The sequence below is a fragment of the Cnephaeus nilssonii genome (genome assembly GCF_951640355.1).
Source record: "Cnephaeus nilssonii genome assembly, chromosome: 8".
In the NCBI taxonomy this organism is placed as follows: Eukaryota; Metazoa; Chordata; class Mammalia; order Chiroptera; family Vespertilionidae; genus Cnephaeus; species Cnephaeus nilssonii.
In genome coordinates this window covers 8,913,901-8,940,434 of record NC_137079.1, presented here as the reverse complement: position 1 = coordinate 8,940,434, position 26,534 = coordinate 8,913,901, and the positions used below count along the sequence as shown (strand labels likewise).

The 26,534-nt window shown below is 44.9% G+C and overlaps 2 protein-coding genes across 6 annotated transcripts in view; one reads left to right on the top strand and one right to left on the bottom strand.

The window, feature by feature from the left end:
* LRP2BP (LRP2 binding protein) overlaps positions 1–14,274 on the top strand; it is a 32,106-nt gene extending 17,832 nt beyond the window's left edge. For 3 of the 4 annotated variants that reach the window (XM_079779408.1, XM_079779407.1, XM_079779409.1), the window contains exons 8-10: positions 414–588; positions 3,686–3,798; positions 7,622–7,754. In XM_079779408.1, the coding sequence (XP_079635534.1) occupies positions 414–588; positions 3,686–3,751 (241 nt within the window). In that variant the 3' untranslated portion in view covers positions 3,752–3,798; positions 7,622–7,754. Of the gene's footprint in view, positions 1–413; positions 589–3,685; positions 3,799–7,621; positions 7,755–12,442 lie in introns of those variants that run through there. The other variant, XM_079779410.1, reaches the window with a different exon arrangement.
* The window catches only part of SNX25 (sorting nexin 25), a 95,099-nt gene continuing 72,330 nt past the window's right edge, over positions 3,766–26,534 (bottom strand). Inside the window, exons 11-19 of one of the 2 annotated variants that reach the window (XM_079779396.1) lie at positions 25,445–25,576; positions 21,977–22,117; positions 18,326–18,439; positions 15,868–16,032; positions 14,283–14,400; positions 10,760–10,826; positions 7,639–7,820; positions 6,387–6,487; positions 3,766–5,624 (exon numbers count right to left, since the gene is read on the bottom strand). In XM_079779396.1, the coding sequence (XP_079635522.1) occupies positions 5,544–5,624; positions 6,387–6,487; positions 7,639–7,820; positions 10,760–10,826; positions 14,283–14,400; positions 15,868–16,032; positions 18,326–18,439; positions 21,977–22,117; positions 25,445–25,576 (1,101 nt within the window). In that variant the 3' untranslated portion in view covers positions 3,766–5,543. Of the gene's footprint in view, positions 5,625–6,386; positions 6,488–7,638; positions 7,821–10,759; positions 10,827–14,282; positions 14,401–15,867; positions 16,033–18,325; positions 18,440–21,976; positions 22,118–25,444; positions 25,577–26,534 lie in introns of those variants that run through there. The other variant, XM_079779397.1, reaches the window with a different exon arrangement.

The window sequence follows — 26,534 nt, the reverse complement described above, 5'->3', positions numbered from 1 at the left end:
GCAAGTTTTGTTTTTTTTAATGTGTTTTCTGATCTTATGTGAGTAAAGTCCAAATTTAAGGTCCATGTTTAAATACATGATCCAAAGAAATAGGAAATACTTTTTCCCCCCATTGTTGAAATCTACATTGATGTTAAGTTTAAATTACTAATATTATAAGGAAACAACCTTTCTTTTCTGTTCTAGTCATTTTCTAGGTTATTAAGCCCGATGAGAATAATCACAGGGAAGCTGTAAAGCAACCACTCTTCCCGGTATTAACTATGCTATGTTTCCCTTTCACTGCACAACTTTGTCAAACAGGTAGAAATGGGGAAATCATTTTAGACACAAGGACAATTTGTGGACATGCTGCTTGTGAAAATGTAAACCATAACTGACGTCCTTTTCATTTCACAATTTACGTCCTACAGGATTGCCGACTACGATGAGGTGCACGACATCTCGACGATAGCCCAGGTCACGGACTGTCTCCCGGAGTTCATCAGCAGAGGCATGGCCATGGCCGCCTTCTACCACGCCCGGTGCCTGCAGCTTGGCTTGGGGACCATAAAGGATGAAGCAACCGCCAAACAATATTATTCTAAAGTAAGTGAGCCTGAGAACAAGCATAAATGACGCCGAGGCCGCTTTTATGGATGAGTGTTCTTTCCTCCTTAGTTATTGTAGAGATAACCTCTGTCTACGGAGAGGCTGTCAGACATGCAGCCAAGCATGTCAAACTCGAGGCTGGTGGGCCGCATGCCTTATTTAAGTAAATGAGGTATGTGGCCCGCCAGCCGAGAGTTTGACATGCTTGTTAGATGATCCTGTCAGATTCTTGTTAGCATGATTAGAAGTCCTGTATTATTCTCTCTCACTCTGATGCTATCTTCAGGCCAGCACTATGAGCTTAAAGCCAGAATACTCATGCCTTCTTTAACCCAGAAAAAAGTGTGAGCCTGTATCCTCGTTCTAGTACCTTAATGAAATGTAGTTTTTTAAAGTTTCCACACTGAGGTGAGGAGGAATATTCATGAGTTTGCGGTAACCAGTTAAAATAAGCCTTTTCATGTTTTAATTCAAGTGATTTAGTCAAATTCCAACAGATTTCATATCTAAAAATCCAACAACTGTTAAAAGAGGGGAGGGGTGGGTGAGGGGGATGGTAATAAAGAGTAACTATATATTTTTTTAATAAAAGACAGCCCTGGCTGGTGAGGCTCATTTGGTTTGAGCATCATCCTGTACACCAAAAGGTTTTGCGTTTGATTCCCGGTCAAGACACATTCCTAGGTTGTGGGTTCAAGCCCCAATTGGGGTGCATACAGGAGGCAACTGATGGATGTTAACTTATCTGTGTTTTGAAATCACTGGGATCTTTCAAAAATTCCAAAGCCCAGGCCTCATTTCAGAGCAGCTCAATCTCAGTCCCCGGGAGTGGGGCACTGTATATATTGAAGCACCTCGGGATGCCAGTGTTTGGGGAACCCGGCAGGCACATTTGGGAACCCTGAATTATGTAGAAATACAATACACAAATACAACCAACCTTTGAGATATTTATCACTACATCATTCTGATAGTATGAATGAATAACTGTCTTTACTTTTCAGAAATCTGAATGTTCGATGTATTATACCAATTTCCAAACCAAGTCAATTTCAGATTACATGTATCTTTTCTAAATAAACATAAGATGAGACAACTCTGGGTCCGAATAGCTTGTGATCCTCGAACAATTTTCCACGTGGTGGGAGATAATGTCCCTGTTACTCAATTGTGGCCATTGTATTTTATGGGAGATACTTTAAAATGGAGAAAGTGCAGGTGTAGCAAGCCAGAGAGGGTCGGGAATCCTGTCATATGAAGCATGACCAGAGAGACTGAGTGTTTCATTCAGAGAAAAGGACACGAGGGGTCCTCAGCGTGGTCCTCCCGACTGACAGGCTGTCCTGTAGAAAAGGAACAGTGGGGGGGGGGGGGGGGGACAGAGTTCTAGCCACTGAAGTGCACTGTGGGAAAAGCTAAGGCCACGGATGGTGCAGGGACAGTGGGCTACAGTCAGGAGACCCAGGCCGGTCTCGGTGCAGCTGCGTCAGGCTGGGTGCCTGCCACCTCCTTCACCTCAGGGTTTCTATGAAACCAGCACTGTACGTTCTCCTGGGCCTTCAACGACTCTGCAGCACAGGGAGGGAAACTTTAGCTTAATATAAAGAAGACTCTTCTCATGCAGCTGTTCAGGAAATAGTAACAGTTTTTCCTATAAGGTGGTGGCTTCTTGCCACTAGAAGCAACCAAGCAAGTATCTAGTGACCAGCTGTCATGGGTCCTGAAGGGACGGTGTCTGCATGGAGTGAGGTCAGGATGAGATCACCTCTGACACTGCATCCCAGTTCCTCACATTCTATGAAATTGTGCACTATTACGTATCAGTATTTACTTTAGTCATAATAAACTATATAATTTAAAATAAGATTGTTATAGACTAGAGGTCTGGTGCATGAAAATTCATGCACTGGAGGGGGGCGGGTCCCTCAGCCCGGCCTGCCCCCTCTCACAGTCCGGGAGCCCTCAGGGGCAGGAGGCGGCCTGGCTATCAGGGGAAGATGACGCCCCATCACACCTCTGCTGCTGCCACTGCCGGCAGCGCAAGCCTTGGCCGGCCCTGGTTACCTGAGCCTCAGGTGGCCCTGGGTGGCTGGGCGGCCGCCATCCGAGGCTTGCCTGTGCCTCGGGCTGGCTCTGGGCAGCTGGGGGGCTGAGGGGACTGGGGGACTCCGGAGGCAGCCTTGCTGCGTGCCTGCCACCCCGGCCGGGCTGAGGGGACTAGGCGCTGCCATCTTGTGGCTGTGGGCGCCACCATCTTTGAGGGCGGGGAAGTCAAGTAGCATATTCCCTCCTTATTGGCTGTGGTCACTGCCATCTTTGAGGGCGGGGATGTCAATTAGCATATTCTCTCCTTATTGGCTGTGGGTGCTGCCATCTTTGAGGGTGAGGCAGTCAATTAGCATATTCCCTCATTGGCTGTGGGCGCCACCATCTTTGCAACGGCATAAGGGTCAATTAGCATATCCCCTCTTTATTAGATAGGATGCTGCTATTCATATAATGAGATAACAATTTTGAGGTTAAATGTTCATGTTTTCCATATTACTTAAGTGTAAGAATTCATATCATAGAAATGCTATTATTATCAGTGCATAAATTCCCTTTATTCTTGACATAGAAAATTTTCTCTTTTTCAGATGATAAGAGCATGGATATTTTTAGTATGATTTTTCTTTTTTACATATGCTACTTTGAACTTCCCTAATTAAGAAATCAGAACAGATGTGTATCTTAATTAAGAAACTCCCTTGAGCCCTAGCTGGTTTGGCTCAGTGGATAGAGCATTGGCCTGCAGACTGAAGGATCCCGGGTTCGATTCCAGTCAAGGGCACATGCCTGGGTTGCAGGCTCGATCCCCAGTAAGGAGCATGCAGGAGGCAGCCAATCAATGATTCTCTCTCATCATTGATGTTTCTATCTCTCTCTCCCTCTCTTCTTCTTCTCTGAAATCAATAAAAAAATATTTTTAAAAGCCCTCCCTTGAAAATAATTGTATTTTACTATTCTTAAAAAGAAACCAAAAATTGTTGAGAAGGAAGGAAGACCCAATAATTCAAAATGTATTTAAATAAGTGACTCTGTCTTTTATTTTAAGGCTTGTCGTCTGGATCCTGCATTGGCAGATGAACTTCACTCTTTACTTATTCACCAAAGAATTTAGACCACAATGCATTTCAACAAAGACCATGCGTCCTAATACCTTCAAATGTATGTATTTTTATAACAGTAACATCTAGTTATTTTCTGCATCTCAAGTTACATTATCTTGGTTTTTTTCCTGATTGCATGTTACTTTCTTTCTTGAATTTGTATTTCATAATTTTGCAATTTGAAATGCAGCTACAAGCTCAGATTGCTGGATTAGTCCTCAGAAATCCAGCCCTTAGCCTCTAGACTGGCCTACACCAACCACATCAAATACTGAGAACCATTCCATAAAGCAACTATCTTCAAACAGTGTCCCAAAGACTTAGTGCAGCCTTAGTTTTAATAACTTCAGAAGTATAAATGCTACCACTTGTAAAATTTCATATGAATTTTGAATAAATTTGTCATTTTAACTTGTTATTTAAATGTTTCAATTTAAAACTCACAAAAATGTGTAAGAAATTTAAAGGAACTTTCAAATAATGTGTTTATTTTAATTTGTGTAGCACTTGAGCTTCTGAAGTTACTAAAGCTAAGACTGCACCGAATCTTCTGGGACATTTTATATTCTCAAAAGAGATTCTTATAAATAATTAACTTGGCAGATTTATGATAAACTTTAAAAATAGTGGGTTTAAGAAACTGCTTAGACTCTTACCCCTCCTTATCTTAAATATCTTAATTTAATGAGTGAAAAACTGCTCTATTCCTGTAAGACAATCAATTAAAGCAAGAAGTTTTCTTTGTATTTCATTTTCTACATTTTAAGAAACCTAGATGTATTTCAAAGGAATATGAAATGTGCAAAAATCCCAATGAAATCATCAATACAGAACTATAACTAAATATGGTTAAAAATTAAATGAGCAAGAGGCTTTCTTTATATCAGTGACATTAATGAAGGCAAAAACTGACTGAAAAACAGAACTGTAGTGGTATACATCTGTGAAACAAACAAAAACATGGGCAATGATGTCTTAAGATACCTTAATATCTTCTTTGTAAACATTCTAAACTAATGTTGCTTTATTTTAAAAATCAGGTATCTTCCTTCCCTCCTCTTCCTGCTTCCCTATCTCATCCCTGCCCTTCTTCAGATCAGCTCACATCCCACCTCCTTAATGCATCATTTCAAGCACTAATTAGGCTCTTCTCATTCGCATCAATCATATTTGTTATATATTCTTTCTTGTCTGGATAAAAGGCAGCAAACTTTATTTTTCCTTGCAGAAGTACTTACATGCACAGGGTTTTCTACAAAAAGGGTGCCGGAAGTGTTGCAACCTCTTTTTTTGAGAGGTTGTCTCAAAACATCACAGAGCTCTATGCTTTGTTTTTAAATTTTATTGCTTCAAATGCTTCAAACTATGGGAAATCTTTGGTAAAAATAAAGACAAATTTTCACAAGAACTTTACATAAAGGATAGTACAACAATGTTCTTCAATACACATGAATATAGGAATGTTCAAAATCCTCAGTGAGGAAATTAACTGTACAGTATTCACAGTTCTTCATTTTAAAACAACTTTTCATAAATATTTATAATATTTCCTAGGTTCTTATCACATTAACACTTATATTTAAACTTTAAAGTATTTATATTCTTATTAAAATAATCCCAATAATTAACAGAAGTGGTTTTTCTGATGCCTGCTACAGCATCAATCTGCTTAGTTCACATGAAACTGGAGGGAGGTCACTAAAATAAAAATCAGTATTGTTCTCAGTGAAGCCCTCTGTGGAAAAGAGGAAATGGTTCATGTCTATTATCACAGACATTTCTTGGTGGTTTATTCGTGCAGACTCAAACCTGGCCAGCTCTCAGTGGGTCCCCGTGAGCTCTCAGCTCAGGACACAGTTCAATCAGCAGCAATTCCATCAGCACCTAACCAAGAAAGGAGGAGGAGAAAAGAGGAGGAAACGGTGTTTTCTCTCTAAGGGTTTACTCAGATATCTCTACAGTTAGGAAAAAAGTCTAGTTTAGGCCTGGATTATTCTCAGTGAACAAGTTACTCTCAAGGAGAGGGAATCCACAGTTATTTCGTGGTCTGTTAATCAACACCACACCATCAGCAATGTTTACTATGCCACCTGTGATCAGACGGCGGCCTGGGACACCGTTTGCTTGTTGACATAAGAAAACCAAGCAGCCGAAACCGGTTTGGCTCAGTGGATAGAGCATCGGCCTGCGGACTCAAGGGTCCCAGGTTCGATTCCGGTTGAGGGCATGTACCTTGGTTGCGGGCACGTACCTTGGTTGCGGGCACATCCCCGGTAGGGGGTGTGCAGGAGGCAGCTGATCGATGTTTCTCTCTCATCGATGTTTCTAACTCTCTATCCCTCTCTCTTCCTCTCTGTAAAAAATCAATAAAATATATTAAAAAAAAAAAAAAAAAGAAAACCAAGCAGCACGGCCCAGATACCACAGGCCACGAAGCAGACAGTGTGAGAATGAGAACAGTGCACCCACCGGGGCATGTTTTCCTCTCTTCTTGCCACCACGTTTAACAGGCAGACACACAAAGGGAAGCGGAGAACATGGGTCAGAGCTACAAGGAACATGAATGATGAAGAATACAGAGATTTTATGTGTGAACAGAGTGTAAAATTAAAGAAACAGCCCTGTGGTGGGCTTTACATTACTCACATATAACAGGTGCTTATTGGCTCTTGTTTCTTGCAGCGCATTGAATATTTTTATTATACCATGACGGGCATTTTGCTGTCCAACAAGGTTCTGAAGCATATCTGAAAAATTAAGTTTAGATGCTACGCTGTTATTGATCAAGTGCACAATGCATAGCTATTCATCGAAGGAGATATCACATGATATGTACACAACAAATGGAGGCACTGCCTTGGCCAGTGTGGCTCAGTTGGTTGGAGTGTCATCCTGTACACCAAGTACGTCAAACTCACGGCCCGCGGGCCGCATGCCTCATTTATTTGGCCCATGTTAGCCTTAGAGTTTGACATGCTTGCTGTACACCAAAAGGGTGCCGGTACCATTCCCAGTCAGAGCATGTACCTAGGTTTCAGGTTCAATCCCTGGTCGGGGCGTGTATGAGAGGCAACTGATTGATGTCTCCCTCTACAACCCCCCCTTTTCCTCTCCTGTCCCCCTTTCCCTCTTTTTTTTTCCCTCTCTAAAATCAATAAATATATCCCTTATTATAAATAAATAAGGGGAGGGAGGGAGGGAGGGAGGGAGGGAAAGAGAAGAGAAGAAAGGGGAGGGGAGGAGGGGAGGGGAGGGGAGGGGAGGGGAGGGGAGGGGAGGGGAGGGGAGGGGAGGGGAGGGGAGGGAAAGGAAGAAGCCTATGGCCTGAGGAACATGAATGAATGATTAGTTCTTTTCAAATGTTGGGATACATGCGGGAGGCAACCAATCAATGCGTCTCTCTCACATTGATGTTTCTCTCTCTCTTCCTCTCCTTTCCTCTCTCTAAAAATCAATAAACATGTCCTTGGTGAGGATTATAAATAAATAAGTAAATAAATAAATAAATACGCCATGGCCTAAGGAACATGAATGATCAGTTTTTTCAAATGTTTAAAGAGAAAATAAGATTTAGAATTTTTCAATGTAAGATATTTATACAAACTATAATTTCAATACAGTGCTACCAAATTAAAAATTAAGCATTCAAAACAGTGTACTTTATTAGAATTTTTAAAGCAACATATCTGTTCAAAAACATTCTTCTAGTTAAAAGAATTATATAACCAGTACAGTTCTTATTAAGATTCTCGGTACAATGTCTTAGCAAGGGGCAAGACATGATTTAAAAAGTGTGATCATTTTTCATTGCAAATAGTGTTTCCCGACAGATCTGAGCGAACCCTCATTAGGCTAACCTCCCTCCCTCTCTGTGCCCGCAGGTGAAAAGCCGCCTCACCTGGAATGTTTTCTAGCAGCTTCTGCTGGGCTCTCTGCTTCGTTTCCTGGCTTTGCTCTTTGCTTCTGATTTTGGTCGGTGGTGCCAGTTTCCCATTTGGCCAAAAAGCATCCCGGAAAACGGTGATGTAGTAAACCAGCATCTGCTCGCTGAAAATCCAGTTCACTGTGTCCCGAATTTGTCTTTTAAGAGAAATATATTTCTTGGATGAGGTTTTTAAATTTTTTCATACTCTGTTCTCAAAAGGCATTTATCAATTATCAATGAGTAGGTTAAGACACAGCCTGGTCTAACTGTTTGATGAATAAACTAGGAACTCGCTTTTTAAGCTCTGGCTCTGAGAGTTAGTTGTTATTTTGGTAACCCTGAATGACCATTTATTCCTGGAGCATTTCCTTTGGTGCTGACTTCTGTGTCTTTCACTGGGAGGAGACTGGTTTGTCTGAAGCTTGCAACCATTCTCACCGTGGTCAGAACTTAATCTACTAATGTCTCCGTGAAGTGCTGTCGGCTGGAAACAGGCCACTGAAAGGCATTAAGTGTCTGAAACATCCCTGAGTCCTGAGGTGCGGGGGAGAAGCACATTTCCCGTGTCTTGGCGTTGCTGTGGCAGATCACGCCGGGCAGAGTCCTGACCCAGGGACTCAAGGCACGTGCTCACGAGGCAGGAGAAAACATGGCACCTCCCTCACCACAGGGGGAGGACCGAGAGATTCCCTCTCTCCAGCCATTTCCAACTTCCCTGGGAATGAAAATCGGGCACGGTAATACGTAAATGGCTTTTATCTGCAACCAGGTCTCCTACACAACCCTGGTTTCATCAGTTATTAGTCAAAGTCTAACCAATTACTGGGCTGCTGTCAGGAGGCAAGTAACCGCAGTTCAGAGAGCCCAAGAGTGGCTGTTCATTGGGAGCGGGAAGTCTCTTTGTTGAAAAGGGGGAAGAATCATTTTAGAATTTAGTGCCAGAAAGACCTGAAATTTCAAACTCAATTCATGAGTAATAAATTTAAAAATTGGACTTACCAACCAGATTTTTATATTTATTTATTTGTTTGTTTGTTTATTTTAAACAAGAAGTTTATTTAAACAAGACACTTGACTTGAAGGGAAAACTATCTAGGATTCATTTTTTTAGAGTAATTTATCCCTACTTAAAGACAGATTGCCCTACATGTAACAGCTACGTACCCAGATTTTTAAAGGGACAATGTAAGGTTTTCAGACTGCACACAGTAACCGGTCACTACTGAAGTCTCCCCTCCACTGGGAGTCACACTGTTCTTTGTTTGTAACTGCACCTCTCCGAAGACACTTCCCTGCACTGCTGAGAAGGTAAATGCAGTGCATATCTAGACCAAATAAAGTAAGTGCAGTAACCTATCGGGCTTGTGGTTTAAGAGAGCCTGCCGCCCCTGCCAGCCTCAGAAGAATCTACATAACAAGGCAGACGTCTTGTTTCCTGTCACCTTCCTTTGGGTTACTCACAGGTGCTCCAAGAAGAAATGAATAAGAACATTTCAATTTGCAACTTAAAATTGGGTAGTGACTCTCACCAAAGGCCATCGCCTAGTCTTTTCGGTCAGTTAGGTCTGACTTTCTATCAGCCAAAACCACAGGAAGCTTTTGAAGCAATCCTGGTCTGTGGAATGAGAGTTGTGCCTGGCAAGTGCTGCTGCTGATTTCTATGAGTCATCGTCAGCTAAAGGCAAAACAGCAAAGGCAAGCGGGCAGGGCTCCATATTCCTCCACCTGATACACACCATTGGGAGGAAGAGCCTGACACCCTGCAGGTGCCTCTCCTCAGCCCTGACATTCCAGAGCCACAGTCTACAGGGGAGCAAGACAAGTGTGAATGACTTGCTGAAACTGAAAACAAAAATATATTGGCAGGTCTGAGTACTGAGGACAACAGGTCCATTTTGGAAATTTCTTTATCCAACGCCTATCAATACTAGAATTAAATTTTGACTCAGACCAAAACTTAAACAGGCCATTTTTTCTGATTAAAACAAAAGCCTATGATATGAACTAAAGAAATCACCAACACCAGTTTTTAAAAAATCTTAGAAATAAATAGAAGTAGCCGAAACCGGTTTGGCTCAGTGGATAGAGCGTCGGCCTGCGGACTCAAGGGTCCCAGGTTCGATTCCGGTCAAGGGCATGTACCTTGGTTGCGGGCACATGTACCTTGGTTGGGATTTCTTCCTCTCTGTAAAAAATCAATAAAATATATAATAAAAAAAAGAAATAAATAGAAGTAAACTTTTGTTTATGACCAAGGAAAATATATTTGCAAATGAATAAGAAGATCACACGTTTTTTATGTTTCCCATAAAAATATGTTAAGATTTATATGATAAAACTATCACATTAACCTTGTACATGTCTGACGACAAAACTGGTCTTTCAATTTGAAAAATCTAATTTTCATCTTAAAATAGTTGCTGTACAAAAATGTGGTTTTCCCCTTATTTTTAGCAGTTGACTCACATTTTTATTGTGCAAGAAAGCCATAATGTTTGTCTCCTGAAGAATACTAGATATGGAGTTAAACTTTTATGTATACCAGTATAGATAATGAAATATTAAAATATTCACATGGCTTATAATAGTGTTATATGATGCACACACACACAACCCTGATGGATGCTCAGATATTAACAAGAGGAATTACCCTCTTAATGTTACCTGACTCTAAAAAAATGAATGGTTTGCATTTCCCTCCAAGTACATAGCGGCCGTGTGTGAGGCTCAGCCTACTTTCATTTTGGTTTAGAGTCTAAGCCTTAACCTGCCTCCCATCAGGTGACACAAAAACCTGTGCCCAAGACACTCAAACTGGTCATCACGATCAGAAGAGAACTTGACAGACTCTCCTGACCTCGTGGGCCGGAATGCGGAGCTAGCCCAAGCCCTCGCCATCGAGCTCACCGGGCACTCTGGGGGAGAGTGTCTTCAGCAATCTGCCTTCCTAGCCAATCTCAGAATCGTATCAGAAACAAGAAGAGAAAATAAGATACCTTCAGTGAGAAAGATGACTGGCTGCTATACCACAGCTAATTTGACTATTAAGGCAAAGAGTAGGCATGAATTCAAATATTAATTTCGTGCAACTCACTTGTTGATGGTTCTTCCAAAAGTGACCTGAACGAGAGCAATTAATGTTCTTCTCACCCATTTAAACACTAAAATGTAAGCCAGAGGAAAAGTATTATCACCGGAGAGCACAATGATGACATTTTCATAGCTGCACAAAGCACACACACATCACTGAACTCAATCGCGGGCTTGACACCAAGCCAGGGCCATGGTATCTGCAGGTTGCGGGTCTAGGTTAGCAAACTTCTGCCCAGGAAAATTCTCACTAAGCTTGCATTTTCTGCTTAGCAACCAGTAAGATGAAACCTAGGAGTTTTTACAGCTTTTCAATGCCCAAACAACAGCTGAGCTAACAAGTGGAAATAACACTTTACTTCTTTCTTATGTCCCTGGGCTCCTGACAACGTCTGTTTTCCACCAGCAGACAGATTTCTGTCTGGCTTGTTGCCCAATTTTCTAACACTTCTCTGAATGAGAAACATGTGTAGTCAAATGTCCAAAATATTGTGAAACATTAATGAACGGATGGGGCTGCTCCCATTTGAGCAGTAGTTTGCAGAGCATCATGCACTTTTGTATATTTTATGCCTTTGGGGGAACAGCAGGGTCCTGAGCCGTGAATTCGGTCCTCTCCTGCTGCCTGGAGCAGCTGGACAAAAGCTACTTCCTCTGAGCCTCAGTTTCCCATCTGGGAAAGGACTATTAACATGTGCGGTTTTTTTTGCGCTGAGGGTCTTATCAGTATTTTGTGTGAAAGAGTGTTGTGAAGGGTTCTACAAATCTAAATGTTTATGATTTCTATAGGTACAGAATATAAATATAAACAAAAAGAAGGCAAAGTAATGCTGTGAGGACATTTTAGGTCTGTACGTTGGAAACTAAACCAATTTGCCATTTATATAGTCACCTCCACTCATTGAAACATTTAGCTACGGACACATGAGCAAATGAGACACTCGGACTTCACTATAATGGCGCCGAGAGGGCAGGGCTCCTGTGCCAGTTAGAAAACCTGAAGGAGTAAATGCACAAACCCTCTGTGCAGGGAAGCCACACACACACAAGTGAGCAATTCACAGAGACCTGGTACTAGACTTCAGAACAGTCTAAGGTCATTTCTAACATTTTAATGGATCTAAATGACCAGTTAAAGTAGTGTTGTAATCCTTCAAGTAAGATTCAAGTCCTGGAGTCAGACCATGCCTTTAAAAGCACCTTAAATTTCCGATGGCACACAGGGCACGCTGCCAGCTGGTAGACCTCGTCGTCTGAGGCTGGCATTTAGGCTGGGGAGCCTGGCTGGCAGGGACGGTAACTCACCCGGCCTTTCTAGGGCAGGAGAGGTGGCTCCTACCAGGGGTCTGAGGACATGTGCATCTCGAGAAAAAGGCCTGTCAGCTGACTGCTTATACATGTGCAAAAGGCTGTATTATTACTGGTTCCTTTATGCACATCAACCAGAGCAGGAACCAAAGTGGCCTTGCTCCAAATTCCCTCCTGTCACTGCTACCTGCTTACTCTGCTACCTTCTCCTGTTCCCCACCCCCGGTATGTAACAAAAGAGCCCAACGACTCCTTCCAAGAGCTCCTTCGCTCAAAGCCACAGAGGCAGCTGCAGCAACACTAGGATTTTGCTGATGGCAAAAATATCGCATCTCATTATAAATGATGTTCTGTTTTCCCCCCTCGGAAATGTCACCAGCAAAACCAAATGTGCATCTGAGCAGGCACAGGATGGAGGACCTGCTCCTGCCCTGTGGCCCTGGCAGACCCACCCCAGCTGGATCTCTGCATGCAAAGGTGAAGACTCCGGGAACCAGGCCTCACCACTTCGTGAGCCGGCTTCATGAGGAAGGGGGAGACTCTGGGTGAAAGGCTAGTATTTCTGACCACCCTGAGCCCAGGGAAACGGCAGTAAATATCTGACAGTGTCTGAAGTATGCAACAGCTGTAGCTTTTTCATCTGAAAGGATCTTTAATATTTGGGTGATATTCCATCACCCAAATTTACCCTCCACTTTGACATTTAGCTTAATTCCAACTTTTCAATATTGAAATTTTGCTGAAAAGGAACATCCTTATATATAAACCTCTGCCTGCAGTTTTGAATTTAACTGTGTCTGTTGCTTAATGTGAGTTTCATTTTTGGAACCCTTATCTTGTAAATGCACTGAAGGAAGAATCTACATCTGATATAGTTTTGTGTCCCCTGCAGAGCTGTATCTAAAATATGCTCCCAAGTATTTGCTGATTGTTTAAGTTTGGGCTTGGGCGAAGAAAAAGTTCAACGACCAAAATAATTAATTCCGGCACTTAAAATGTTCTCGCCTATTCATCAGTGCACCCATGCAGGCATTTCACTGACCACCTACTATGGTTCAGACATTGTAGTAGTCACTGAGGAATAAAAGTCACACAGACACACCTAAGTCTATAAGACCACTTGGAGTTTTTTCATCTGCTAGTAATTCTTTAGGTGACATTGGGGATATATAATTAAGTACCTGGTTGGACACATAGCCCCACTTCCTGTCTAAGACCCACTCCCAGCCCACCTCCTTTGTCCCAAGGGAAGATGCTAATCTGGGTGGAGAGAGCCCAGGACATCCAGGGGCACCACTTGACCGGCTGGTGGCATTACTATGCCTTGCAAACAACCCTTGCTCTCTCCCATGCTTCCTCTTCTGGGTGGGCCTTTAGGCACCATCACATCGCCAGCTGGTACTGAGGCCCCAGTATGACTGAGTGCACTCGTCTTATTATAGAGTGTTGGGGGCAGTGGAAGGTGTGTGTGTGGGGGGCGGGGGGGGGAGCAGTGGAAGGTGTGTGGGGCAGAGTCCTGTTTAGGACTCAAGACTAAACCAAGTAGTACAGTTTGACTTTTCACCCGACTACTGCTTTAGGAGAGAGGCCCTTGGGTGGGTCTTAACAAAACAGTATTTTGATCCTATTTTGCAGCAGCACCTGGCTTCCACCCACTGGCTGCCTGTGGCACCACCCCCAAGTCTTGACAACCAAAAAGGTTTCCAGACATTGCCAAGTGTCCCCTGGGGACAAAATCCCCCCAGCCCTCGAATGATAGCCACTCCTCCACGGAAAGGAAGGTGGTTGAGCGTGAAGCAGGATGGAGGCTGTCCTGTGTCCCTGGCCGTAACACTATCTCAGCAACACCCAAACCGCATCTTTAACAACAGGGCTGTTCCTCTGCTACGAAAAGTATTTCTACTTACCTTTAGGTGATAAAGCAGTGAGACTGTGCTAAGTGACATGGAAAGAAATTCAAGGCATTCTCTTTCCGTGCTCAGAGGGACATGGTGCAGGGTAAGTCAGGGCCCTGAGAGCCTAGAGTACACTAGCCACCTGTCTTAGGTTGCATCCTCAGGTCCAGCCATAGTACCTGGTTGGCCCTTAGGAGTATTTGCTGAATGAATGAATGAATGAACATAAAAACAAGTTTGATTCAGGAATAAAGGGATATTAAATGTGTACATGTATAACCCCTTAACTAGAAAATAACACTAAATAATAACAAAAAGGCTTACTTCCTCGAAGTTCAAAAATCTCCCCAATCAACATGAAGCACGGTTCGGCCAAGGAGTCCTTCCTCCCATCCACGTCGTCACCATAGTCTGACAGGTCACTGTCCTCCTCTGCCTCCTCCTGGGGGGCAGAGAAGTCATAGGAAGCAGGTCACTCTCCAAGCGGCAGAGTTGTTCTCCTTTTCCAGTGGAATTCAAACTGTGTGTTAACATCTCAGCCTCACACAGCCCTTCAACTGTCCTCCATGCAGACATCTATGCATTTTCAATGAAGAGGGGAAATGTGTCTAACCCCAAGGGAGAGCCTGATCTTAAACTGTAAAGGTTTAAAATGACTGAAAAACCTGTCCCTGGACTGATAAGGAGTGAATTAGTAGACAGCGAATAGTTTTCTAAGCATTTTGAGTTTTAAAAGGCTTTTTAACTTAAATGGTTTTAAATTTGCTGTTCTTAAAACTGCATATTTTAAAGAAATCTAGTTATTTTTAAAGCTCCGATTCAAGCTTTTATTCTGTCCCTTCAGCTAGTCTCATTTCCTGATCTGCATGTCAGCAAGTTGCAGGCACCAGGCTAGTGCCAATGAGCGCTACGTGGATCCAGACTTGGGTGGCCCGCAGCTCTGGGGACACTGACAAATAGTCACGTAGCTGTTTCTACAGGCAGGTGAGATGCTGTGAAGAGGCTGGGAATAAACTGGAGGTAAGCCAGCCAGGTATAGCCAGACGTGACACCCAGGGCCGTGAGGGGAAGAGGTGAGGGACCCTGAGACGGAGGCGGGTTTACACGGAGACCAGCCCGCTGGTGTGGACATACTCTGTGCTGCAGACTCCTCCTCCCAGCTCAGAATGCGGTAGCATGGCGCTCCTTTTCATCGCCAGTTCCTTCTGATCAGCTCAGTAAGGGGCACTTGGCAATGAACTAAGGGGATGCCATTTCGGAGATGGTCTTGTGCAGTTTGCTGGAGAGCCCAACCAGGGCTTCCGTGGCCTAAATGTGAGGGAAACTGAGGTCCAGAACGTAAAATGGCAAATGTCTGCAGTCTCCCTCTACTCACCCATACATACCACTGCTTCAGAATAGTCCGGGCTTTCCATTCCCTGAAAATCAAGTCTAAACTCCTCTGCCTGGACTCCCTCGGTAGGGCTGGAGGTCCAGACACTGGAACTACAAACGTACGTTCTCTGCCCACGGCCCAGGTGTATGTGACATCCAACCAGCGGGAGGTGGTAGAGCCCAAGTTTACTCGGCCTTCAGTTGTGCATAAGGAACTGGGCGGGCCAAATTCCTTATTCCCAAGATGCCTTTCCCCCGGCATTTAGATACCAATGGGATGTGAGGATCTCCCACCTCCCCTCCAGCTTAAGTCACTCCACATACCTACATGTTACTAATCCTTTCATTCCTGTGTCTATGCTTCCAAGTGGCTTGTCGGGGAGCACAAGCAGGTGTCCAAAGTGACAGTGATAATAATGGAAGTGGATGCCTCTGCCTTTCCCCATTAGCAGCATGCTTTCGACCAACATCTGCTACTTCGAACTGCCTTCAGTAAGACATCTGCTTAAACACGCTAACAGATGGCACAACTCACCTCCTGATGGGAGAAGAAGTCGCGGGGAAGTCTTTCCAAAAAGGAGGATAATGAAAACGTGGACTTTTTCCCCTGCACGTCAATAGCCTTGAGGTAGTCAGGAGAAGGGCTCAAGAAGGCATAAAGTGCTTCGCTCTGGTACAGCCTTTCATCTGAAAGCAGATTCTGGGGAGGAAAGGATTGATTACTGCTCTGTGGGAGCACGCCTGTGCTGCGGAGGCCACGGCCCAGGCAGTGAAGGCAATTCACGTCATCAGAATTCTGAACCCAAGCCACTTCCCTTCCCCCTGGAATACAGTGTCTCAGATCAGCTCTCAGTGGTCGCAATGGCAGCCACGCTGTCCAGGTGGGCCGGGTGCCAGTCATCCTGCCGGTGGGAGACTCTGCAGACAGCAGAGCTCACCGGGTCTGCACGGCTCACTGCCACCCAGATCCTCACTTCGCACACAGCTAGCAGACCCCAAACCACCGCCTTTGAAATGCCCGCTCGTCTGTGTTTGAACCGCTTACATGTTTGCACAATACAAAGGATTCCATCGACCTCCCTTTCATGGCTACATTCAGACTGTGCACACCAGCTGGAAAAGGAGCCTGAGCCGTCACACGGCGGCAGTGCCCACCAGACAGCAGTCTCGTCTCCCTCTGCTCCCTCTGCCAAGAAGGCTTGTTTACCTAAATATATAACCACTAGTGACTTGGTGCGTGGATTCGTGCACATTGAAAGGAAATTAATTAGAAGGTGGCCGGTGGGCAGGACTGGGCCAGATGGGCACGCACGCCCTGGAGCCAACCTCCTGAGGTCCCTCCCCAGCCAGCGCACCTGGGGTGGCACCGTGGCTCAAAGGGCGCCTACAGAATGAGCGGGGTCCCTCCGGCAGGTGGGGTCCCTCGGCCTGGCCTGTGGGGATCTGGCCGAAACCAGCTCTCCAACATCCCCAGAGGGATCCCAGAGTGCAAGAGGGCACTCTACAAAGTTGCTGTCGTAAAGGGTGTGGAATGCAAATGCAAGTGTGCAATAAACCAGATTCAGGGCCGACAGTGCCCAAGCAACAACATAACCCACGGCTGAAGGTGGAATCATATGGCCCTGCAGGGAATCGGGCTCCCTCCTCTCTGGTTTCAGGGTGCATCACCCAAGAACCACTGCTGCCAAGTCACTGCAGCTCGACAGCTTCTGCTTTAAGCATCTGCCCCCTGGTGATCAGTGCATGTCATAGCGACCGGTTGGACGGGGGAGGGACACTTAGCATATTAGCCTTTTATATATATAGATTTTGATTGGCCCTTAAACTGGAAATTTCTGAAACTTCTTTATGTACCTATCTGGCTTTAGCAGAGAGGAAAGGAGAACATAAATCAAGTTTATGTACAAGCAAGTGCTACTGCTGGCTAAGATAGTAAAGTTAACAGTGTGACCATCAGAAGGTCGAAATGCCTAGTATCAAAGTATACGGAGTTCAGGAACCAATAAGCCGAGGGAAATGCTGCCCGTGGATGACGTACCCCTGGGAGGGTGGAATATAGAGAGCACACTGTGCCTCTGATGACGGGAACTGGGAGGTGGGAGAGGGTAAGTTCAGTCCCAGGAGTTGGCCCATGATGTTCACAGTGGATCTGATCAGACGAAGGTTGGAATCTGTAAACCCAAAGACCCTCCCTAGAACAAGAGCTCTCATGTGGCTTCCAACTGGAAACTATGCAAATGGTCATCAGCCACAGAAGGAATAGACACAGAAGGATGGGAGTGGGGGACCAGGTGAAAGAGGTGAATAGACGGAGAGGTACAGACGGGGAGTTACAAACTAGTCACAGGGATGTAAAGAACAGCATAGGGAACATAGGCAATAATAATGTAATGACCACGTATGGTGCCAGATGGGAACTGGAAATATCCAGGGGAGCACTTTGTAAAGTATATCCTTGTCTAACCACTGTGCTGTATACCTGAAACTAACACAAATTAATCCATAAAGTACACTATAATTAAAAACCACCAAAAAATAAACCTATACAACCATGAAAACTAAAGATCTAGACTAAAACAGCACTATGAGTGAATCTCATGAACACAATGTTGAGTGAAAAAAGTCAGACACAAGGAGCGCATACTGTGTGACTCGTTTGTATACAATTCAAAGCCAGCTGTAACTCTCTGTAAGGTTAGGAGTCTGCATCCTGGTCGCCTTTGGCTCAGGAGCAGTGGCGGGAAGGAAGCTGGAGGGACGGGCAATATTGTTTGTGGGGCTGAGGGTGTGTTCAGTTTGTGAAGATGGAGAAAACTGTACACAAGGTGCCTGCATTTTCTGCATGTACAGTACACTTTAGTTACCAAAAAAGACACTTGAGGATCGGCACAGCCTATGAGAGCAGAAAGCAAACGAGTAAGCTCTTATATTGATGACAGTGTGACCCAGAGTAACCGGCTTGCCTCTCATAGGTAAAACGTTTCCGGTCTTACCTGTAGAAACTTGTTTAACTGCTTCTTGGACTTTTCCATAAACTTCTGATCAATAGACTTGAAAGGCAGCTTGCTGAGAGAAGGCAGCTGGACTTTTTTTAAAGAAGGGAAGCACTGTGGGGAGGGGGGTTAAATGTTAGTATCTTGAACTTACATTTTAATCTTGGAAAGAGACTCAGAATTACAAACAGAACAAACCAAATACTTTCCTCCCATACTCATTCCTCTGAGATTTGAGACTTGAAAACCTACCTGTTCTAACCAGGCTCACAGAATCTGGAGGAGTGGGATTTACGATGAAAAAGCTAAAGCTCACCCCAGACCCCCGAGTCCTGAAGCCGCGCAGACAGGGCTGGTTTGCACACACACGCAGGAGCACAGCCCGCGAGGCATGCACACCTGGCTCACAGGAGGACGTGCCGGGTGTACAACATCGCTGTCTAAAGCGATCAAAGCGGACGAAGGAACACAATGGAAAGAAGGAGTAACTTGGGTTGAAGCTCTGTTACTGTCTTTAGTGGCAAACTGCAGGATGCAGAGCTATCCTATCTAATAAAAGAATAATATGCAAATTGACAATCACTCCAACACACAAGATGGCTGCCCCCATGTGGACACAAGATGGCCGCCACAAGATGGCCTGCAAGGGAGGGCAGTTGTGGGCGATCAGGCCTGCAGGGGAGGGCAGTTGGGAGGGACCAGGCCTGCAAGGGAGGGCAGTTGGGGGCGATCAAGCCTGCAGGGGAGGGCAGTTAGGGGTGACCAGGCTGGCAGAGGAGGGAAGTTGGGGGCGACTGGGCCTGCAGGGAAGGGCAGTTGGGGGGGACCCAGGCCTGCAGGGGAGAGCAGTTGGGGGGGACCAGGCCTGCAGGGGAGGACAGTTAGGGGTGACCAGGCCTGCAGGGGAGGGCAGTTAGGGGCAAACAGGCTGGCAGGGGAGCAGTTAGGCATCAATCAGGCTGGCAGGGGAGTGGTTAGTGGGTGATCAGGCTGGCAGGCAGAAGCAGTTAAGGGCAATCAGGAAGGCAGGCAGACGAGCAGTTGGGAGGGATGTCCGACTGCCCGTTTAGGCCCGATCCCACTGGGCAGTCGGACATCCCTAGAGGGGTCCCAGATTGGAGAGGGTGCAGGCTGGGCTGAGGGACACACCCCCGTGCACGAATTTCGTGCACCGGGCCTCTAGTTAATAATGGTAATGTATGTAATAAATAAGGACCACAGACTTCCCTTTGTGGATTAAGTCCTGGGCTGTGCCAGACACCGTGCTAGAAGCCTGGCACGTGTAACAGCTCTGAGTTGAGAATTTCTATCGTTCCCGTTTAACACATGATCAGGATTTAAACCCGAAGCCATCAGACTATAAACTCTGTGCTCTTTATGCCAATCCCTACAGGACTGCCCGTCTGCCTCAGATAAGAGGCAGTGGGTTCCACATGCCCCAGACGGCCCCATTTCCAAACACCGGCCTTCACTGAGGCACGGGGCCATTGGCACAGGCGTCAGGAAATGGAGTGGGACTGAGAAGAAAGTGAGCACAGAGCTTGCCTGCCACAGCTCTTCTCCTGTCTCCTCAGGTCACAGCAGCCCCCACGGCCTGGCCGTAGCAAGAAAGGCCATGTCACAAGTTACCTGTGCCAGGTGTTTCCAGTGGCCCTTCCCACACAGCCCACTGAGGCACTGAGTACAACGGCAGGCGCCCAGGAAGGAAGTACCATCCGGTGCCCAGATTCGGGGAGAGATTTTAGAGAAATGAAACAGGCAGTGACAGTTGGAAGGGAATGTTAAAATCATCAGGGACCTAAAGGTGCTTCCTGTCACAGTTGTCAAAAAGTGAAAATTCACTCGCCAGGAAACACCCAGGGTAGGCGAGACCCAGTAAGCAGGCCACAAGGAGGAAAGGTGACGAAAGCCAGACGTGGAATCCAGTTTCCTCTCGTGCTTCAGTGTAATTGTTTCTGATTTCCAAAGAACATTTTATTTTCACGTACATTTTATTTCAAAATCTCCCATAAATTCCTTTCTCTCCTTCCTTCTGTTTTTATCAGCAACTAGACTGATACTAAACTTGGGCTTCACAATGGTTCGTCACAGGGCAAAGGCTGCATCTTTCTGTAGTGTCAATTGTAGTAAACATTTTGGGGGAAACTTGTTCTTACGTTAAGGTGAATATTTTGTTTTCCATGCTGCTAAAGTGGCCATGATCTACTTGGGAAACTCTGTCGTATGACACTCAGTTTTGGCCACTATCCTTTAAAAGCAGTTGAAGAAGTGATAGCATCCAGAAGTTAGTGATTAAAAGGATTTTTAAAAATCATCCCAGGAAAAAAGGATAAAGAACAGACATTTCACTTACAAAAGAGGGTCTGAGAGGTGGCCACAGGTTTTAACCAGGATGAGTTCATTCTGAGCAAGAGATTAAAAGGGATGTGAAAGCAGAAGCGAGTGGAGAACTTTGTAACTGCTGGGTGGAGGGCAATCACCTCCAGCAGGAGGAGACTTAAAGGAGACATTTCCGAGGCCAGTGCGGGAGTAAAGAATGGAAACGAAGACAACCTGCATTCTAGCCTGCTTTGGCCACCAGGCATACATCCCACATGTCAATTAAACTCTCTGGGATCAGTTTCCCCATCTATCAAATAAAAGAACTGACCTAGATGAGTGGTTTTCAAACATTTTTACACAAAACCCACTTTAGGAAATACATGCTAAGTTGCAACCCACAACGCACACGCAGATGTCCATGTCTATATGAATAATGGACACACACGTGTACAACGAAACTGAAGTCCCATGAGACAATGCTCATTACTTCCACAACAATAACAACACAATCACATTTATTCTGTGCCACACACTCTCCTGAACGCTGTGTATTCATGTATCCCCTTCATTCTCACAGCAGCTCTGCGAGAGGAGGGGGAGGGGGGCTATGCTGTTTGTATTTCCTGGTGAGAAGAAGAGGCACAGAGAGAGACAGGCCCAGGTCAGAGCAGTAAGGACTCACTCTGGGATCCCAGCTCCCGTCTGTGCTCAGTCCTGACACTTAACTGACTCCCCAACGTTTTGTGATGAAATCCAATAGGTCCTAGTCTTGTTCAACTGCTGCACCCACAGCGGGTTCACTGCCCACTAATGGTCACAACTGATAGCTGCGAAACCGCTCCGGGACCCTGGCCGTCTTCAGCTCTGGGGCTCTCAGGTGCTCCATTCACAATGGAGATCAGACCACTATCTGTCCTGAAGGATTTAGATGAATCTAGTCCTGACAGGTTTGGCTCAGTGGATAGAGCTCTGCCTGCGGACTGAAGGGTCCCAGGTTCGATTCCGGTCAAGGGCATGTACCTTGGTTGCAGGCACATCCCCAATAGGGGGTGTACAGGAGGCAGCAGATCGATGTTTCTCTCTCATTGATGTTTCTAACTCTCTATCCCTCTCCCTTCCTCTCTGTAAAAAATCAATAAAAATATATTTTAAAAAAATAGATGAATCTAGATGGTTTGATCTATGAGTAAATTTCTAAATGTCAGGCTGAAAATACCACTTTGCCAGTATCAACAGCAAAAGAGAAAGATTAACCAGTTTCCTTACGGGGAAATGAGCTCTCACACCTCCTCCTGCTCAGGAACTCTAATGTTCTGTGAGTGTTCGTACCTCACTAAGTTTCCGGTGTAAATTCTGGAACTCACTGAGCCTTCTGGGGACGGTCCAGTTCTTGGTTTCAACTCCTCCAACGTCCTGTAAGCTTACCATGACAAAGTAACAGGGCATCTGCTCCCCATTCTCTTCTGTGACCTTGGAAAACAAAACAAAACAAACACAGTAACAACGAAAAGCATGGGGAGCCGTGGCAGCAGGATTTTACACGTGCCCAAGTCTCCCCTCCCTCTGTGAAGAGCCCTGCATAGTCCCTGAGGCTGTGACTCTGATGGATTCTCTCCCGACAATTAGGATGGTTTATGGCACCGCTGACCTCAATCCAGGGACATGACCTGGGAGGGCCTAACCTAATCACGTGAGCCCTTTCAAAGCAGAGCGGTCTCTCTGGCCAGGGGGAGAAGAGGCAGTCACAGAGGCGGACTGGAGACACAGGACTGAGCATGCTGCTAGCCTCAGGATGGAGGGGGGCACGCGGAGAGGACCTGGGAGCACTTCCAGGAACGAGGAACCACCCCAGCTGCCAGCCAGAACAGAGACCTCAGCTCCACAACCTCAGGGAACCAATTCTGCCGACAACCTGAATGAACCTGGAAGAGAGTTTTCCCCGTCTCTAGACAAGAACCCAGTCTGGCCACCATCTCGATTTCAGCTTTATGACACAATGAACAGAGGACCAGCCATATCGTGCTGGACTACGGGCCCATGGCATTGTGATCTAAGAAGCGGGTGTTGTTTTTTTAAGCTTTGAAATTGGTGGTAATTTGTTCTACAGCAAAAGAACACTAATATGGCAGACTTACCATTCTGTGTTTCCTTGCAAAATCAAATCAACAGCAAGCAAACAGGTGTGAAATATGAGGGTTTCCCCGGTTTAATTTCAGGATCCAACAAACCATGGTTTCTATTTTCATGAAATTTTACATTGGGAGACATAATGTCCTCTACCTCCCAATTTAGATAATTCAAAAACACACACATATATTCATACAGATACACACATGCACCCCAACATATTCACAAGAGCCCACTATTATTATTATTTTTAAAATATGTTTTTATTGATTTCAGAGAGAGGAAGGTATAGAAACATCAATGATGAGAGAGAATCATTGATCAGCTGCCTCCCGCACGCCCCACACTGGGGATCGGGTCTGCAACCCAGGCCTGTGCCCTGACCGGAATCAAACCGTGACCTTCTGGTCCATGCTCAACTAGTCCATGCTCAACCACTGAGCCACACCGACCAGGCAGAGGCCACTATTATTATTTATTATTTTTTTTTTCCCCATTGACCTTCCCCCAGCCTCCCCTACCCCCCGTCACATTTAATGCAAATTGATAACAGAAGAAACAAAAGAATTTAAGCTTGAATCAGTAACAAATCAAATTAGAGAGAAAGAGCCAATAAGAAAAGCACAGAACAGAGATGTGAGACCTACTAAGCACACGCTGAGCCCTGTGAGGCAGGACTGTTATCCCGGTAAGAACAGGGGAAGTGGAGGCACAGGCAGGGTCTCTGACTGTCCTAGCATCACACGTCTAGTAAGAGGGGGGTCCAGCCTCAGCCCAGGAGAGTCTGGAGCAGCGTAAACACGCCTACGCATTCCCCGTGGGACTGCTGGTGACTGGCAGTGAGGCGACCCCGCTGGGTGCATCCCATTCCCGCTGCAGTGACCCTGGTGCCGCAGCAAGCGCCGGAGTACAGCTGAGGACCAGGGCAAAGTGCCTCGTGAGAGTTTTCCCCTCCCTCTCTCCCTCCTGCACCATGTGCCTTTGGAAGGTGATTTTAATAAACTGTGAAATGTCAGAGGCAGCTCTACAGCAACACTGAGGAGGTGACAGAATTTGTGTTCTTTCCCTCCACTGGCCTCCTCTAGCATTGTTTGACATTAGATACCCCTGACTTCACCCTAAAGATAACTCTATCTGCAATTATCAAGGGTTTCTTTTTAATCCTCACCCAAGAATATACTTAGAGAGAGGGAGGAAGGGAGAGAAATACAGAGAGAGAGAGAGAGAGAGAGAGAGAGAGAGAGAGAGAGAGAGAGACAGACAGACACTGATCAATTGCCTTCTATATGTGCCTCAACTGGGGATCAATCCCACAACTCAGGCCTGTGCCCTGACCAAGAATCAAACCAGCATTGTCCTGTGTAACCTACTGGCTGTGCACCAAGGCTGACATTTCTATATAGTATTTCAAGGTTGGGTGCAATCTTCCCTGACCTATTGCCCCCCAAAAAGCATATTACCCTGCAGTTTACCTTAGTAAGAGTGCCAGTAAGTACCAAAGACATACTAAGGGTTCTTGGTTAAGCTCTCATGTAAGGTGTGTGCTTTCAGGGTGGCTCGGAGAACATGCTTAGTTTGGTTCTCTAATCTAGAGAATAATTTAAGATTGTGACTCTTAAGTCCTCCTCCAGTATGTATCCAGCCACTGGGATGATGGGAAAGGCAGGGATGAACAAAGATAAGCTCGGCAGATAGGTCCTTGCAAATCTAAGGTGCTGAGTATTTAACAAGCCACTGGAAACAAGGATGGGGCAAAACATTAACACTCTCTTACTCAGGATCTTGTTACTTGTGTACTCTATGGTGGACCTGACCTTTAGGTCCCCGCAGATAGGAAGGAAGGAGTTGTCAATATTAACAATGTAAATGCCTATAAGCATCTTTCTTTTAAATGAAATTATTTATTTAGACAAAATAAAAGGGATACAGCATATTCTAAAAAAGATTATTCCATCTCATCAGAGAATAGCAAAATATTTTCTAATTCAAAGGATAAAATATTTTACTAAAGATCTTACAGCTACTGACATTGGAACAACTGAAGTCAGAAGGATGGAACGATCAGAAACACTTAAATTTAAAACTTTTTACCTCCAAATTTCAAATAGTGCTTCCCATTTTATTTCAACCTTCAATGGAAAAATAAATTGGTAATCTAAAGACATTAACTGCTCCAATCTGAAGTCTCTTACAATTCAGTGAACCAGGACAACTTTCTGTCTCCAGTGGAGTAGAGTAGGTCTCTACCAGGCAGCCGAGTGTAGCTCCCAGTCACGGGAGAACCAGAGTGAAATATGGGGGAAGGAAGGTAGGACAAATGCAGTCTAGGAGAATAAATACAAGATTTCCACCCTTGCCGAAACCGGTTTGGCTCAGTGGATAGAGCGTCGGTCTGCGGACTGAAGGGTCCCAGGTTCGATTCCAGTCAAGGGCATGTACATTGGTTGCGGGCACATCCCCAGTGGGGGCTGTACAGGAGGCAACTGGTCAATGTTTCTCTCTCATCAATGTTTCTAGCTCTCTATCCCTCTCCCTTCCTCTCTGTAAAAAATCAATAAAATTAAAAAAAAAAAAAGATTTCCACCCTCAACCTTAATTCTCCAGAGTTAAATCTTTTCCTATGAAGTCAAACTTTTAAAATAAATTGGGAGTAAAAGCAATGAAACCTACCTCTCCACTGGTGATGGAAGCTTTCCACATTCCGAGGTTCTCACACCACCAATCTGTCCTTGCCAGGTGCAGCTGAAGGTCTGTGCGTTCTTTCTCTGTTAGAATTATTTCCTCCTTCAACTTGGAAACAATCTGCCACAGGGAATACATCCTGGGAGTTATAAAGCTATTTAAAATGCTATACAATTTTTAAAAAGTAGCAGGGTACAAAAATCAATACACACAAAAATCAGTTGTATTTCTATACACTAATAATAGATAATCCAAAAAGGAAATTAAGAAAACAATTCCATTACAATAGCATAAAAATAATAAAATACATAGGATGAACTTAAGCAAGAAGGTGAAATACTTTTACAATAAAAACTACAGAACGTTGATGAAAGAAATTAAATATAAACAAATGGAAAGATAGCCCATGTTCATGGATTGGAAGACGAAAGATTGCTAAGATGCAATACTACCCAAAGTGATCTACAGATGCAATGCAATCCCTGTCTAAATCTCAATGATTTCATTTTGCACAAACAGAAAAATCCATCCTATAATTTATGTGGAATCTCAAGGAAGACTGAACAGAACAGACAACCTGGGAAGAAAAGAACAAAGACGGAAAACTCACACTTCCTAATTTCAACACCCATGACAAAAGTACACTAATCAAAACAATTTGGTACTGAAATAAAGACAGACATATAGACCAATGGAACAGAAAAGAAAGCAAAGAAGTAAACCTTCACTTATATGGTCAAATGATATTTGACAAGGGTGCCAAGACCATTCAATGGGAAAAAGACAATCTTTCCAACAAATGGTGCTGAAAAAAATGGGATATCACATGTAAAACAATGAAGTTAGACCCTTACCTAACACCATATACTACAATTAACGCAAAATGGATCAAAGAGCCCCAGCCGGTTTGGCTCAGGGGATAGAGCGTCGGCCTGCAGACTGAAGGGTCCCAGGTTCGATTCCGGCCAAGGGCACATGCCTGGGTTGTGGGCTCCATCCTCAATAGGGGGCGTGCAGGAGGCAGCTGATCAATGATTCTCTCTCATCATTGATGTTTCTATCTCTCTATCCCTCTCCC